The sequence below is a fragment of the Pinus tabuliformis genome, chromosome 5_1, assembly GCF_031772625.1.
Source record: "Pinus tabuliformis cultivar Carrire ecotype Pingquan chromosome 5_1, CPIR1, whole genome shotgun sequence".
NCBI classification, from domain to species: domain Eukaryota; kingdom Viridiplantae; phylum Streptophyta; class Pinopsida; order Pinales; family Pinaceae; genus Pinus; species Pinus tabuliformis.
Window position 1 is genome coordinate 678,470,632 of NC_142305.1, and position 15,873 is coordinate 678,486,504.

General features: G+C 39.7%; 1 protein-coding gene across 1 annotated transcript in view; it reads right to left on the reverse strand.

The window, feature by feature from the left end:
* Positions 1-2,982: 2,982 nt before the first annotated feature.
* Positions 2,983-15,873, reverse strand: part of LOC149166759 (uncharacterized) — a 195,239-nt gene continuing 182,348 nt past the window's right edge. Inside the window, exon 2 of the mRNA XM_089431409.1 lies at positions 2,983-3,588. Coding sequence (XP_089287535.1) covers positions 3,354-3,588 — 235 coding nt within the window. The 3' untranslated portion in view covers positions 2,983-3,353. The remainder of the gene's footprint in view (positions 3,589-15,873) is intronic.

Below are 15,873 nucleotides of genomic sequence, written 5' to 3' on the forward strand. Positions count from 1 at the left end.
AAGGGACGGAAGGTTTTGATTCAAAGGGTAGTGGATATCAAGGACATATCTACTAGATCTTCGACGTTGAGATCCAGTGTTAGGCCTCTCTGAGATCTATCGAGAGCTTCTCTCCTACTCTGACAAGGGAGAAGAGAAGTGATGGGTAGTATGCCAAGTGTCCTAGCATATTGGTAAAAGATTTTCTTCATGAATTGGGACTTCAAACTCAACATTGTTTCCTTGCTAGTCTGGCAAAACATTGTGGGTGTCAAAATCTTCCATAAAAGATTCAACAAGTTCAGTAGTCTTTCTAGTGCCTGGAGAATTGTTGACGAGCGCAAATGTCCTACCAATAAACTCAATGGACTCAATCCAAAAGAAAGGCCCAATTAGACTCTTCCTTGTTTGGGATAGATGAGTCCTCCAAATCATGTAGCCCAGCAGCTAATGTCAATGTGATGAGGCGAAAAAAAATAGAAAAACCCCCAAAACACTATCATATAAACTATTGCAAGGGAATTGTTAGCCAACAAAATAAATCCATATTCACTAAAACACAATTCAGCAACTAAACAACAAAGAAAAAAATGAGAGAAAATTGTATATGAAAGCTCTAATTCAACAAATAGTATTAGTCTAGGTTTGCGACATGACAACTTAGAGAACTAAATTAATTGTAGTAGGGGAAAGAATTATATTAAGAAAATAAATCTATGTAGAGCAAACAAAGAAAGTGTGGCTAACCTAACATGTGAAGGAACATGTGACTGTACAAAATTGTATGTTGGCACGCAGATTCTTATTGCACGGGTCTGTTAGATTCACAATTTAGAATAAGTCCATATGTGGAATCCAAGAAACAATGCTAATTAAAAAAATGAAAGATATACTCTATACCCTGCATAAGAGGTTACTGTCCACAAAATAATCGAAGGAACATGCAAATCTCTTAAGCAAAGCTCTTAATCTTCGAAATGGAAAAAATAGGACCAACCTAGATTACAGAAGAAAGGCATACTATTCCCAGAATACTGTAAGAAATAGACAAAAATTCTCCACAAAAATTGGCCAGGGAATGTCTTTTTAGTATTAAGCATGAGTGAAATAGTTTTTACAACAGAATTGAGTTCCCTCGAATACAAAATTCCCCAACCCAAAACCCTAGGATACAACCCATATATATAGCATTACCCCCCCTTAGCCCAACCCCACTGTGTCGTTTAAGAATCTGAGGGTCTAATCATGAAACTGAATAGGTCTATTGAGGCTTCAATAGCACATGTAGACCGAACAAGTAAAATTCAACATTTTTATTATAAAAAAAAAGTAATAATACCTAACTCCTAGAGCCTAACAATGCTAGCAATCAATGGTAATGTTACATTCTTAAAGTAAAAGCATTTATCATTTCACTTGAAATTTTAACATTACCATTGATTGTTCCAGAATGTTTGAGAGTGGGTCCATATCGAATTTCATATGGATAAAATAGAATTTCATATCCCAGTCAAAATTCAGCAAATTTAACAGCTTCCAAGATCTTAGAATTGATAGGATTGCAACATTTTCATTGAATTCTATCATGTATGAGGGTGCCCAGTCAAAATTCAGCAAATTTAACAGCTTTCAAGATTTTAGTATTGGTAGGATTGCGACATTTTCATTGAATTCTATCGTGTATGAGGGTATGTGATTGGCATTTAATCAAGAGAACCAAGCCCTTATGTACCTTTAATGCTAGCGGTATTGATACTTAAACTCCTCTGCCATGGCCTTAACAAAAATGTACCCTTCACTCAAACCAAAACCATTGGTCAGTTATGTTAAGCTTTTTCTGCCATACTATAAGGATGATGAGATGTCCCGTTCACTCAAAACCAAAATCATTGGTTAGGCACATTGAGCTTTTTCTACCATATTATAGGTTTGATAAGTCCATGTCATCTGAAGAATCTAAGCTAAATGATGTTTTTGTCGCTCCTACTAATGATCTCATTTCTAGTAGTGAAGATGAGTTTGATGAGTGATCATGTTAATCAGTGATTTGTAGTAGGCTAGTAGCTTGTAGCATGGATTTTGGACTCTAGAGACCATTTAGAGCCTCCTTGATTATGTATTTTGTTGTTCATAATTTGTAGTTAAATGATGTTTTTGTAGCACCTGCTAATGATCCCATTTTTAGCAGTGATAATGAGTTTGATGAGTGATCATGTTAATCAGTGATTTGTAGTTGGTTTTTGGACTCTAGAAGGGCCATTTAGAGCCTCATTGATCATGTATTGTGTTGCTGATATGTATTGTACTCAATGCCAATATGATATGTTCATCCCTATATGGTATAGATGAGCAGACTTTGCATAATTTGTCTCTAATTGTTTGGAATATATATCTATGGCCTGGAGTATGCCCTAAAGCTGCTTCTACTTGGCTAATAGCTCATCTTCCTCGAACATAAGGAAACAAGTTAACAGCCCAAGACCTAGAGGCATCTGGCAAGAGCGAAAGCCTGCCCCTTATCGACCACCAGCGGGTAATTCCATGTGGCGCAGTTTCCCGTAATGGTGATGAGTCAGCCTGCATTCACAAATAGCAGCCATGATGGCTGTCCCCACTGCTGGTTTGATAACTGAGTTATAATAGGTTTTCTCACTGTGTAACTGAGTTATTTTTATGTATTTTTTTGAAAACCGAGTCATTGAATCTCAGTCAAAACCTGAGTTGCTAGGTGGTCAAGTCAAAGTCCAGGCCTGAGTTTTAAAACTATGGTTTAATTATGTTTGTTGATATATGAAGGAATCCACTGTGTAATTGTTGTAGATGTATTGCAGAGATCATAGTGTGGCTTAGGGATTTCTGCTGTATAAATCTGATAAGCAGGGAGGAGGGGAAGATGGGCTCGGAGGTCCACAAATCATCATGTGGACTTAATAAATCTTTCATACTAGAACTCAAATTTTGAAACCTACTCAAAAGTTATCAGTTGCATGGGACAAATTAATATAGCTCATATCTTACCCTGAATCCTATTTGATCAATCATTTCCCAGCAACATTTTGTTCTATGAACAAAACAGCCACCCTTGAAGACTACAAAATGATATTATCATAGTATGACAAAGCATGTTCCAAGTTCCAACCACAACCAAATAAATACAATACCACTCGTGCAGAGAAGCAAGAATTTTAAATTTCTCATTGTATTTTTCCTTTCATTCAAACCATCCTACTTCACTGTCAAATTTTTAACAATGTTCTCCTTATTCACAACAGCTTCAAACGATTCTGTTTGTACTTGAAACCCTTTCTTGTATATTGCAGCAGTCCAATTTCAGGCAGGCATCTTGCCGGTAGCATTCTCAAATCCCGGCATGACTATTCTACTTTATTTTCATCTGCATCCCCTAGATGACTTTCAGAACTTTGAGACTCTAGTAACTTTTTTTGGCGTTCTGCAAACTCCCTTTCACAGGCATTTATTCCCATTAAAATATCGAGCATGATACCTGTTGTACCCAAAAAAACAAGCGGTGCCAGTGACTTCCTCTTGATTCCAACTGGGATGGCCAGTAGAGCCCCCGCTGTAGAAAATATCCAAGTGCTCCATGAACTGCAAACATAGAAAAAAAAAGCATGTTACGGTTTTATATTTGTCAGAGATTGAGATTTAAATTAGCATCGATCATAAAAGCAGAGTCAATTGTTAATAGGGTCTGTCTTAGGTGGTTGAGAGGAGAATATTTTATCCTCCCCACCCACTTTCAAATCCCACTTGTGACATGTTCACCTCGGGGAGCGAATAGTTGCTTAGCGCTCTTCAAGAGCCAACTGATGATTGGGGCTGGCAATGTACCAGCAATCTCATTCTCACCTACGGGCTGGAAAGTGGGACGAATAGTTACACGTGAAGAAAAACAAACAGAGTTAATCACTAAATTATATTTTGAACTGGGATGTTATGCGGAGCATTCCATGCCTAGTGAATTCCAGAATGTTTAGGCACAGAATTCTGCATCCCCCCCACCTACTCACTGCCCCTCCTTCACGCCCACCCCAGCCCTCCCACAAAACCCACAGAGAAAAAAACTGAAAAACAAGATTGGGTAAGGTGATAAGGTTCAGGAGGACTAATTATATGCATTTCAAAGGAAGCCTGCCAGAGTAAAAGGTCACAATCAGAATTATCTTAAAGAACATCAGCAGAATATGAATTTAAGACAGAACGGGAGCAGTTATCATGTTGCATGGCTACTCATGAAAAGGGTGCTCTACCTCCCCTATCTGAAGCACCCTCTTGCCTGAAGCCCTGGGGAGATACGAATGGTTACATGTGAAACAAAAAACAGAGTTAATCACTAAATTAAATTTTGAACTGGGATGCTATGCAGAATACTCCATGCCCAGTGAATGCCAGAATTTTTAGGTACAAATTCTCTGCCTCGCCCACCCACTCCCCCTCCAACCCACAAAGAAAAAGAAACTGTGAAACTGAAACACAAGATTGGGTAAGGTGATAAGGTTCAGGAGGGTTAATTATAAACACTTCAAAAGGATGCCTGCCAGAGTAAAAGGTCAAAATCAGAAATATCTTTAAGAACGTCAGCATAATATGAATTTTAAGATGGAACAAAAGCATAAAATTGGCTACTAATGTGAGGGGCACTCTGCCTTCCCTATCTGAAGCACCCTCCTGCCTGTAGCCCTGGGGAGATAGCAGGCTATTCCCAACAGTTCCTTTCATTCACAGATCAGGATGTGCTGCATGAGGAGCCTCAGGTTCCTACTGGAGACAGAAGGGAGCCAATTGGGGGTTTGGTACCTCTGAATTCTAACCTGGATGTATTTTTACATGATTCCCTGCAGTTGCCAGATCAGGGGCCATAGTGAGTGGTCTAGGTTTCTTTTAGTTCTTTTCTTTGAGCCTATTCTACAGGACTCCTTTCAGTGGCTTCTAGGATTTAACTGCAGTATTCTTCTTGTATGATGTATTAAATACTCGATTGCAGGAGCCTGCATGTCCCTTGTTAAACCCTCCTATGTGAAGTTCCTCATACATGGGTGTAGACAATAGAATATTGTATGGAGCCTCTCTCAACTAGCTTTATGCAATGTTTGTAGCTGCACTAGTGTCCGAACCTAGTTTGTATTCCTTGTGGCTCAGCTTTGCTTGGTTGCAAAATGGCAGTCAGGATTGTGAAGAAAGCACCTACACCATCTTGTACAGGTGCATTTTTCGAGATGACAGATGCCTTGCCAGGCTTCTTGACAACCCAAACTGGTGTTAGAAGACCAAGTTTCATATGATGAGAGTTTGTGTTGCTCCAGTGATGCCATGTCTTGCAAGTAAATTGAGTTTTGTTCCACTTGAAAAATTTAACTGCCCCAGCCTGTGATTTTGTATATTTTTTAAAATGAGAAACAACCCAAGAAACAGTAACAAAGCAAAAAATGGGATCAGAATGTTTTGAGCCACAAGATACACTTTTTCCACACTGCCCCAAGGGTATACATGGTGTTGAATTTCCACGACCTTGGGTCTAGGTTAGAGTCTTAAAATCACTGATGTTACTAAACCAAGAATCAACCATAAACTACTTTGTACAGCAGAAATATAAAGCAGTAAATCACATATGCACAATATACACAGTTTTAAACAAAATTGTACAATAATGTACAATCACCAATCTTCATTATATTAATCCAAATCTGATAAATACAACAGTCTATGGTTACAAGATACAATGACAAACTTGGCTGCAGCACTTCTATGTCATATCTTGTCCTACCGGTCTGTCGCACCCGTACTGCTCACTAGTAGTGCCTTAGTCCATCAAGGCCACTACACATTGAGACTTCAGGAGGGCTGCCTCCTATCACTGCTGCAAGTCACGTCTGCTACAATGAACACAGGCTCATCAACTGCTCTCTGGGTTGGCCAATTCCCGAGCTCCAATCTGCCAGGCTAGCAACAACTTTAGTCCATCAAAGTGTTGCACTTCAGCACCGTCCTTCACCCAACCTTCAGCTGCTCTTCGTCCTTCAAGATAGCTTGTCTAGGGCTACTTTGGGTAGCCAACACGCTGCCCTCCAACAGTCCTATGGCACCCAATCTCATCACTGCCGTATCTGCACCTAATATGACTTTTCCTCACCTCGGAATGTCATATAAATGGCTCCAACAGGCTACAACAAGTCTGATCCAATTCTGGTCACTGCATGACCCAATACACCTCTCTAAATATGTTGTTGTTACACCATGCTAACTGTTGTATTGTTGTTCTCTGGTTAGGGCATCACTCACAGCCCTATTCCTCCTCACAACTTCAGCAAATTGCCCTCCAAAAGTTGTGGTCCTCCAAGGGGAGGCTCCTCCACCCACACGCTGGTCCTTTTGTGCTAATTCTAACCCAAACACAGCACAAGAAGTGACCCAGCTGCTGGCTATGGCCTGCGGCCTAGCCCAGCAGCTGTTGTAGGGTCTAAAACTCCACCAACAGCCCTTGAAATAGCTGTGTCCTTAGCTCCAGATCTACGGCCTACTCTGCCCAGCTTACCAGTCAAGAAACAGCCCTTAAACTCGCCTTAAAACAGCCCTTAACATACCTTGCTGTCACCTACAGCAACCAGCCTCCACCACAGAAGTATCCACGCTGTCCCTTAGCCTCTTTCACGCTGTCTCTTGCTCTCTCTAGCTGCGGCTAGGCTTCTTCACTCTCCGCCGAAAATTTCAGAGGTGTATTGCCCACTTGGATGCTACAAATGACTCCAATCCGTCATTAATATTAGCCTTTAAGGCCTCCAATGAATCACATGAAGAGACATGTCTTTTGGATTTTACTTCAAGTCGGCCTACTTGAAAAATCCAATAATAATTATGTCAACTTCAAAAATTCATATCTCTCTAATGACAACTCGGATTCGGATGATTTTCGTTGCATTGGAATCGTCTTTCCAAGCACTATCATCCTCATCCATCACATGTCGTAAATCCATCAATGTTTTGTCCCAAATCTCGATGGGTGCCAAAACCCCATACTTGGGTTCCAAGCCCACAAGGGCAACATCCATCACATGTCGTAAATCCATCGATATTTTGTCCCAAATCTCGATGGGTGCCAAAACCCCATACTTGGGTTCCAAGCCCACAAGCTGCCCTTGTGGCGCTTTGTCCTCCAAACCCTGAACCCTAGGGCTTGGAGTACCTCCCAAGCTACACAAATTAACACATGGTGCCACAGATAAATATGTAGTAAGCAAATAACGCTTCTAATGCAATCATTAAATGTGCATCAAAAGGTGAGGAGAAAGAGGTCTAGCTGGGGTGGAAGACAATTTGAAGTAAGATCACGTACAACTTCTTCAGATAATAAAGGCCAAGAAGCCAAGATGAAGTTCCTAATGATCCACAGATCAAAAACATTCCACATTTGAGAAGGAACAATCAGAAGAAGAATAGCCAACATTATTTGAGCTAAAAAGAAAAATAAAAAACAGTGTGTCAAAGTCTCAACAACTAAAAAAAAGTCTCATCCAAATAAGCAAGCAAGGAATGGGATAAATTAGATTATAAGAAAGTGTTCTTAAGTAAAGTTTCTCTGTCCTCTCTGCCTTCAGGTATAGCTGGGGATGCTTGTAGACTCGCATCTTTTGATATAAATTTTGTTCCTTAAAAATAGGGTCAGATAAGATGAACTTTACATGTCCACTTAATAGTCAATCTCCCAGAATCATAAAAAACTTCGAACAAATATGGTTGGACAAATACTGGAATTTGTAATATCACTATACATTATGCAATATGCATCTAATAAAGTGTGATAGTATACAGATTATCATAAATTGTCAAGGATTAAGCAGAAACAGGATTGATTCACTACAAAGTAATTCCTACAAATTTTATTTCTGCTCAGGAGACAGACATCCTCAACAAGAGAAAATTCAGTTAGCTGCAGGTGGAACACACCAGATGACCTTATGGACTTTCCAGAAGAATAAAAAGTGATCTGCGGGTCCTCTACATGAGCATTTCTAGTTACAGCTCTCCATTCCAGGACAGGGAAGATACCCTCATTTGCGAACCCCAAAATTGATCAGGAAGAATATTAGAGTTTGCTAGAGCAACAGAAACAAGAAGCAATCCCAATAATAAAGCAGGAACAGATCCAGCTTCCATGCTCGTTTAAAAATTAAGTATTCTTGTGGACTCTAGCCCATAATAATCTCCTGGTAAAAGAAAACACATTCAAGATTACAGTCAAGATCGTTCAATTATCCAGAACACCCCTTTATCCGTACTAAATGCCCAAAACATCAAGTATAAGCACCCGATTGCAAAATGATTAAAGCACCTGTTGTGTAGCAGCCCACCTTTAATTAAGAGGAATGTCAGATGGTGAGATGTGCATGGCTGATGCAGATGGCGGAGGCATATGGCATACCATCATCAAGAAGTCAATATCAGGGGCTGCTCGCTGGCTGGCTGTCAAATGCAGAAGAAAAAGCTTTCTCCTATGGGGTTATCCATTTTGGTGGGTGACAAGGACCAATCAAGGTGAATTCAAACTATGGGAGCTTCAACATCCATTTAAAACTTGCCCTAATTGAACTTGGCCCTATGCCCTAGCCTTAGCAACTTGGCTTAAAAGGCTTAGAAAAATAGATAAGGGGAAAACATAAAGTTTTATAAGTTTTTGCCACCACAAGGATTCACAATGGCTTTACCTACTTTGGTGATAGAGTCTTTAGGGCTAAATTTAAGAGAAATCAAATCTATGCTTGGAGTAAGGGGGGAAACCCTAGTTTTCACTTGACAAACCCTAGCTATATTTTTATGAGGGGAGAAATTAAGTAGAGGAAAGCTCTCTAGGAGGTCCTCTATGGCATTCAAGGAACATAAATTTAACATGCAATGATCAGGCAAGATTTTCCAATAAAGATATACATTCAGACATGGAACAAAAGAAAAAGTTCTGAAACACCCTAGCATACATTCATTAAATGAAAAACCATAAAAAACCTGCAATTACACTTACAAATTTTCCAAGAAATATCCTTCTTTCAATCCCAAAAAGAAATCTCCAAGACACAAATTAGTCTCCAATAGCAATAGCTCCAAAAAGATCACATCTCCACAAGTAGCAAGTTACAACAATGCTAAGTTGAGCTCTCTAAAGGAGGCTGAAGTCCACAACTGATAATCAGAAAATAGAAAGGAGTGATCCTCCACTTATATGAGATCAATCGCATCCATTAATTCACCTAAAAGCCCTATAACAAGTTTGATTTAGAGTAAACATGAAGTAAATGAGTTACAAGCCAACCCAATAGCCCAATAGAACAAAATAAATCACTAACTACCCACACATGTGAGCCAAAAATTCTCTCCAAGCCTGACGTCATGCCTTTTTAGGGCTAATAAGGCTCCAAAAGTGCAAGATATGGGCTAGATGCATCTCCAATCATCATAATCAACCATGAATTGAGGAAGAATCCTCAAATCAAGCCTCAAAACATCTCCACGTGTCCAAAAGCCAGCTCTAGGTGCCCTTTGTCACCTCCATGGGTGCCATCAAGACAACGTGGTGCAATCTCTCTTCAACATTGGGGTTCCATGAGGTAGTACAAGCCCTCCCTAATCATCCTGGGTATGGTCATCATCATCTACACTCTAGATCAAGGCATGCCCATCAAAAGTGTCAAGGCCAACCTAGGGGCATGTTGGATGCATTGGGCACATATCAAGAATCTCCAATGTTGAGCAAAGTTAGCTCAGCGTTTTAGCATCTAAGAGGGATCTAAGGTGTCAATCAACTATTATGATCATCAAAGTGCTTAATCCTCTGCTATGGAAGGGTAATGCTACATCTACAAGGCCATCACTACTTTCTGGAAGTGTGGTACGACCTGAGCATCATGTGGAGAAGGCATGGACTTAGTGTGCCCTCAAGGCCTATGTTATTATGTGAAGACCCACCTAGCAAAACCATCTCAAAATCAAGTGAAACCAACCACTCATTAGAGACAATGACCGTAAATGCTTCATAGTGGACCATACTTAATTGTTAAGGGTATAGTAATACTTCAAACTGGGATCACCTTCAAATATCTAACTAGACCAAGTCCGGAAAAAGTGTTCACTACCTTGTTAGAGGTGGGTAGGTAATCAACCCTATTAGGTGCTTCCAACCCCTAAGGGGAGGTAACGTTTCAAAGTTCAACCCTTCAATTCATAGGTGTTAGTGACAATAATGGCAACAGAGGGGAAAGACATCATGGTTAAGTGCCATGGCCATGGAACCAGCTAATGGAGGTCCACATCCTGAGTGTATAGATGTAATGGAGGGAGCAATAGTGGAGGCTATAGAATTTTGTAGCTATGGTCAGTCTTCATAATGTACAAATTTTGTACTTGTAATGATGAAAGATGAAATATATTTTGTGACAAAAGAAAATTATATTTAAGCATGTTTTTCACGTTTGTGAGAAAAGAAAATTTGTTTTATAAGCCATGTTCTTCATGGCCTTTTCAAAAGAAGAAAATTGAATTTTTGAATTTTGATTTGTGGACACTAACAAGATGTCAAGTCGGCCTCCTGTGATAAATTCGGCTCAGCCCCTATTGGCACCCATTTGAACCCCTCCACTGCAGATAAATAAGTGAAGACGTCCTCCCTCCAACATACAATTTCAAACACATCAAAAGACATCATCTGATCTTATCAGGAGCAAAGTTCTGAGGCACATATACCTATGACAGAGGAATGAAGTTCTGAGGCATACATCTATGACAGAGGAGCAAAGTTCTTAATTATATATCTATGACAGAGGAGCGAAGTTCTGAAGCATATATTTGTGACAAAGGAGCGAAGTTCTGAAGCATATATTTGTGACAAAGGAGCAAAGACCTGAGGTATACTTTGTGGTTATTCTTCGTGGACCAAGACGAAAACCAAGTCTACTGAAGCTACTCAAGATTGATGTTGGTGGACAAGAGAAGAGGTCAGATTTGACATCTTGTTGTTAACCCTGTGAAGGCTTCTTGTTGAGTAGTGTGACCATTAGCATTGACTTTGATGTCTCTCTTGTTGAATTGAATATTTCTCTAAGAAGAAGGTTGTTGAGTTTTCCCCCCAAGTGGTTTTTCCCAGGGTAAACATTGTGTCTCTGTTGTGTATTGTGATCTCTATTGCTTCATTGTCTTTGTGGTTGATTTTTTGAATGTGTAATTGCTTAATAATACATTGAAACTGCTAAATAAAATACTCACATCATTGGAAGTAATTATCAAGTTCAGAAATAAAGTGCTTGAATAAATTGCAGCGAAAAAATCAACATAGGCATGAGATACCCCTTTCCTTGACCTGCGTTTTCCACCCCTCTGGTGCACCTTTTACTTTTTTTATAATTCTTTGATATAGAGCGTAGCTTAGGTGTCCAAGCTTGCTTTTTATGATAGAGCATTTATTTACCCCTTAAGGATGAGTCAGTTTCTCGTTCATCAAGGTTGGGACATGCAAGGGTTCCTTATGATGTGATGGAGCATCTAGTGCTCAAAAAGAAAGTGATGGCTAATGAGGGGTGTAGAGCTCATGCTAGACTTTTGCCCACGCACCAATTATGTCCCAGCCATCTTTTGCATTTTAACATTTTTTTTCTTTTGTTGTGCCCATTTTATGCTTTTATCTTTCTTGTAGCTATATCAACCTCCAAGGCAAAGTTTTCCAACACTAACTCGTGGATGTATGAGTGTCAAATCCCAACGAACCAACAACTATTAACCCAAAGGATGGATGAGATATCAAGGAAAAGGTGAAAGGTGTTAAGTATGGAATGGTTATGGACATGATACTTCAATCCAAATCTCCCAAGTAGTGCCCTTTCTATAACCCTAAGGCCTTAGAAAAGGTCCCACTAAACTAGGGCTAAATACTAACCCCCCTGGTAAGGTGAGAGAACAAGTTTATAGTCAAGATCGGTCAATCATCTAGATCACCCCTTTATCCATGTTAAAATGCCCAAAACATTAAGTAAAAGCACTTGATTGCAAAATGGTTAAAGTACCTACCAAGTGGTAGCCCACCTTCATTCAAGAGGAATGCCAAATGGTGAGAGGTGTATACAGGTGCAAATGTCGAAGGAAAGTCGCATATCATCGTAACTAAGCAATGTGTGGTTGGTTGTCCAAGATATGAGAAAAAAATTCTCCTATGGGGTTACCCACTTTTGGTGGGTAACATTGCCTTTTTGTTGCAATATAAATGACATTTGATGCTTGGGCTGCCACATCAAATCCTGCTGGTATATTCTATTTTCAAATCCATTCATACATGTTTTGGTGGACTGTTTTAAGGTTGGAAAAAAATGTTTTGGAGAGGTATTCGTGCCCTTTTAGTCGTTTGATGTAAACAATATTGTAAATGAAGATTAAGGCTTTTGTTCACTCTAATTGATTGCAAAAGATGTTCTCCTTTCTCTATTGGTTGCATCATACGTTGCTTGATTTTGAGTTGGTGATAAAACAACATCTTAATTAGCTTATCCTAAGTTCCACGAAATAATGCAGTTGATTTAATGGTATGTCCATGTATTACATGACTCACTGATTTCTCTTTTGCATTATGAGCTTCTTAATCAAGTAATGTTTTGACTCCATTTGCCCAAAGGGCAAGGCACTGGATCGTGGTTGTCTTCTCATCCTTTTACCTAAAGAAAATTATATAAAATACCAAATCACTAATCTGATTCTCAGATGTGTGTTAATAGGGAAAATTAGTGATTTGATCTAGGAAATCCCCCCTTGTGTTGTAGGATAACCCGCCAAAAGTGAGAGAAGAAGCCGTTGGGGTGACAATGGTGTCACTTCTATGTTGCCCTAGGATTTGTACTTAGACGATTTGGACTCATCTTTTGTACAAATCCAAGAGGTAACATACATGATCAAGGATCTGAAAGATGATGAAACCACATGAAGGTCCTACCAAATCTAAATTTAAAACTTTGTGAGAGATACATATTTCCTCTGCCAAATGTGTGTTGATTGTGTTTGTAACGCCCCCAGACACCTACTAGGATGTATCACTACCTCTAGAATCTAAAAAATTTCGAAATTTCCCTTTAATTTGTTTCCTGTAGCATCTGTTATGCATGTGTAATGCATTCTAATGTGCAATGCTCTCATTACAAGAATATAATTGCATAAATGGCATCATTAAATTGCTTCACATGCAACACATGAAAATACATGATTAATTATATCTAAAATCATATCAACATTAAAAGAAACACTTATCATTTTAAGAAAGCACCAACTAGCTACAAGCTTAAGACGTTCCACCCAACTGTTGACCATGCTACTCATAATTTTCTCAATAGGAGATCACCCCCGAGCTAGGGCCTCAACTCCATAGGGTCTGTTACTGCTCACTCTAGCAAGGGTTCTAGGAGGGGTTCCAAAGGGGCAAATACTAGACCAAGTGGCAACAATGGGACAAAGACCCATTGTCACCTAAGTCAATGTCCCCTGCTCTTTACGGACTTTCACCAATGGGAGGAGTCCCAGTATAAGGTAAATCACTAAGGATGGTATATCAATGATGGAGAGGTAATGATTTCTAGAACCTATTTAAAGGAGAGACTCAGATGACAAGGGTTACTTGCTCGAGAAGTAAGATGTATGGCTTTCCAAGAAGGGCTCAAGGGGAAGCCTAAACCTAGGGATGAGGGATATTTCTTGATATGAGATGCCCTAGACCTAAGAATCCTAGAAGAATAGGGTTCTTAAGATGATTCCTGCGAAATTAGAGTGATAAAGCGTGTGGGACCACCAAGAAGCCCAAGTGCACCCAAACAAGGTCAATAGTTTTGGGTGAAACTTCAAACAAAAGGTCTTGACCAAGTAAGGGAGGAGAAAAGGATCAAAGAAATTAGATTTGACCTGAGTTTTCAAAGTAATGATCCTTGATGAAACCACTAACCAAGGAAACCTAAGACTAAGAATGGAGTTAGAGCTAGGGCTTGGGATAATTCCAAATCTAGCCTCAAGGACACCCTAGCGCAATTATAACTCAACTCGCTCTTGAAATGGATGGTTGCAATGGAATTCGTGTGATGCCCTAGCGGACCCCTAGGGTTAGGGCTTAGAAAAGAGGTGGAGAGGTGAAAAGGTATTTGTTAAGGTGATCACCAAGGTTAGGATCAGTGCCTAGCCTATTGGGAGAATAGATTCAATGAGATCTCAACCCTTGGGGTTCTTTTACCCAATCAAAGAGTTCCCCAACAACTTGGTATGACCCTAAAGGCAGCAACTAGGTTACCAAAGAAATTTATACTTCTTATTGTTGCAATTTGATGACTTCTCAAGGAAATTATGTAGATAATGCACCCCTAGGAACATTCATTCACTATACCAAACATGTAACATATGCAAAACCCTCACAAAATCAAATTCGCATTGAATTAGGGCAGAAACATAGATTCCATGAGCGAAAATTACATGCATTATATGTGTACATGAAATAGAGAAATAGACCATGAAAAAGCACTTACAAGTATAGCGAATATATCCAATCATCAAAGAGAGACAAAATCGAAGCTGCAAGACCAAGAAAAGATTTCCAAATGTCAACATGCATCAATGTTCATCCAATTCGTCCCCCAATAGCTATAGTGAAATTCTCAAGAAGAGAGATATAAATCCAAGTGATGATGAGAATCAAATGATCCTCTCATCAATATATATCATCCTCTAAGGGTTTGATTTGCCTAATTAGGCCTAATGATGCCCCAACTAATAAAATAATGTGCAAAATAACATTACTCGGTGACAAGCCCACCAATATAGCTCCATAACATGAGAATAAGCCTCTTAAGAGGGACAAAATGATAGATACAATAGGCGAAAGGGCCATTGAAAGGCCAAATGGAGTCCAACATGTGCCAAAATGAGTGGAAGGGCTCCAACTATAGTGATAAAGGGGGTGGCCCCTTGATCTCCAAGCAAATGACCTGTGGTGCTCCCAAGTGGTTGTGGGGGCACAAAAACATCCTCATGGGTCTCCAAGTGGATCGAACAAGCATGTATCCCATCTGTAAGGGTTGGAACAATGATGCAAGCCCTCCCTTTGTCTCCCATGGTGAGACACAACCCCATATGGGCCCTGGATCAACTGCCAAGTGTGTGGTGCAAGTGTGTAGTCGGCTGGGCAAGGTGGTCTAGGTGCATCATCATCATCAAATAGGTGGAACACGAGCGAGCAATGGATGGTACTAAAGGATCCCATGGCATGGCTATCTGCTCTCTGCTATAATGGAGGCCCATGGCTCTCAACACACACCCTACAAATGCCAATATGACCCTTTGGAGAGCTTGGACCACGTATAGGGAGACCAAACCCCAAGATGAAGACCCACCTATAATCTTGCATAAGATCCAGTGCGTCTCCTTACCTTCCAGTACAACAAATCATTTGTGTAATTAAGCAAATAAGCTTGCAAATCTTGGAACCAAGTGGACACTTCATAGTGGCATGCCCTTCCATAATGGGCTTTAGTTGTCTTCAAGTTCAATAAGGGGTTAACCAAGTACCCTATTAAGTGGTTTCTGTTGGAGAAAATGTAACTAGGTTCGGTCTTCATAAATATAATTTTGATATTTGTACTTATTCAAGAAAAGAGAAATTATTTTGTATTATTTGTCAATGAGTTTCTTGCTCATTGAAAATAGGTTAAGCACATTTTGAAGTGCTTCTAGAGAGTCAAAGTCAAAATGTAATTATGAAAAGACCCTTTGAGGGCATGTTACATCATGTAAGTCATCATACAAGGTCAAGGAAATAACTCCAAGCATGATCAAATCCTCTCCTAGCACCAACGAAGTCTACAAGCAGCAAAAACGATG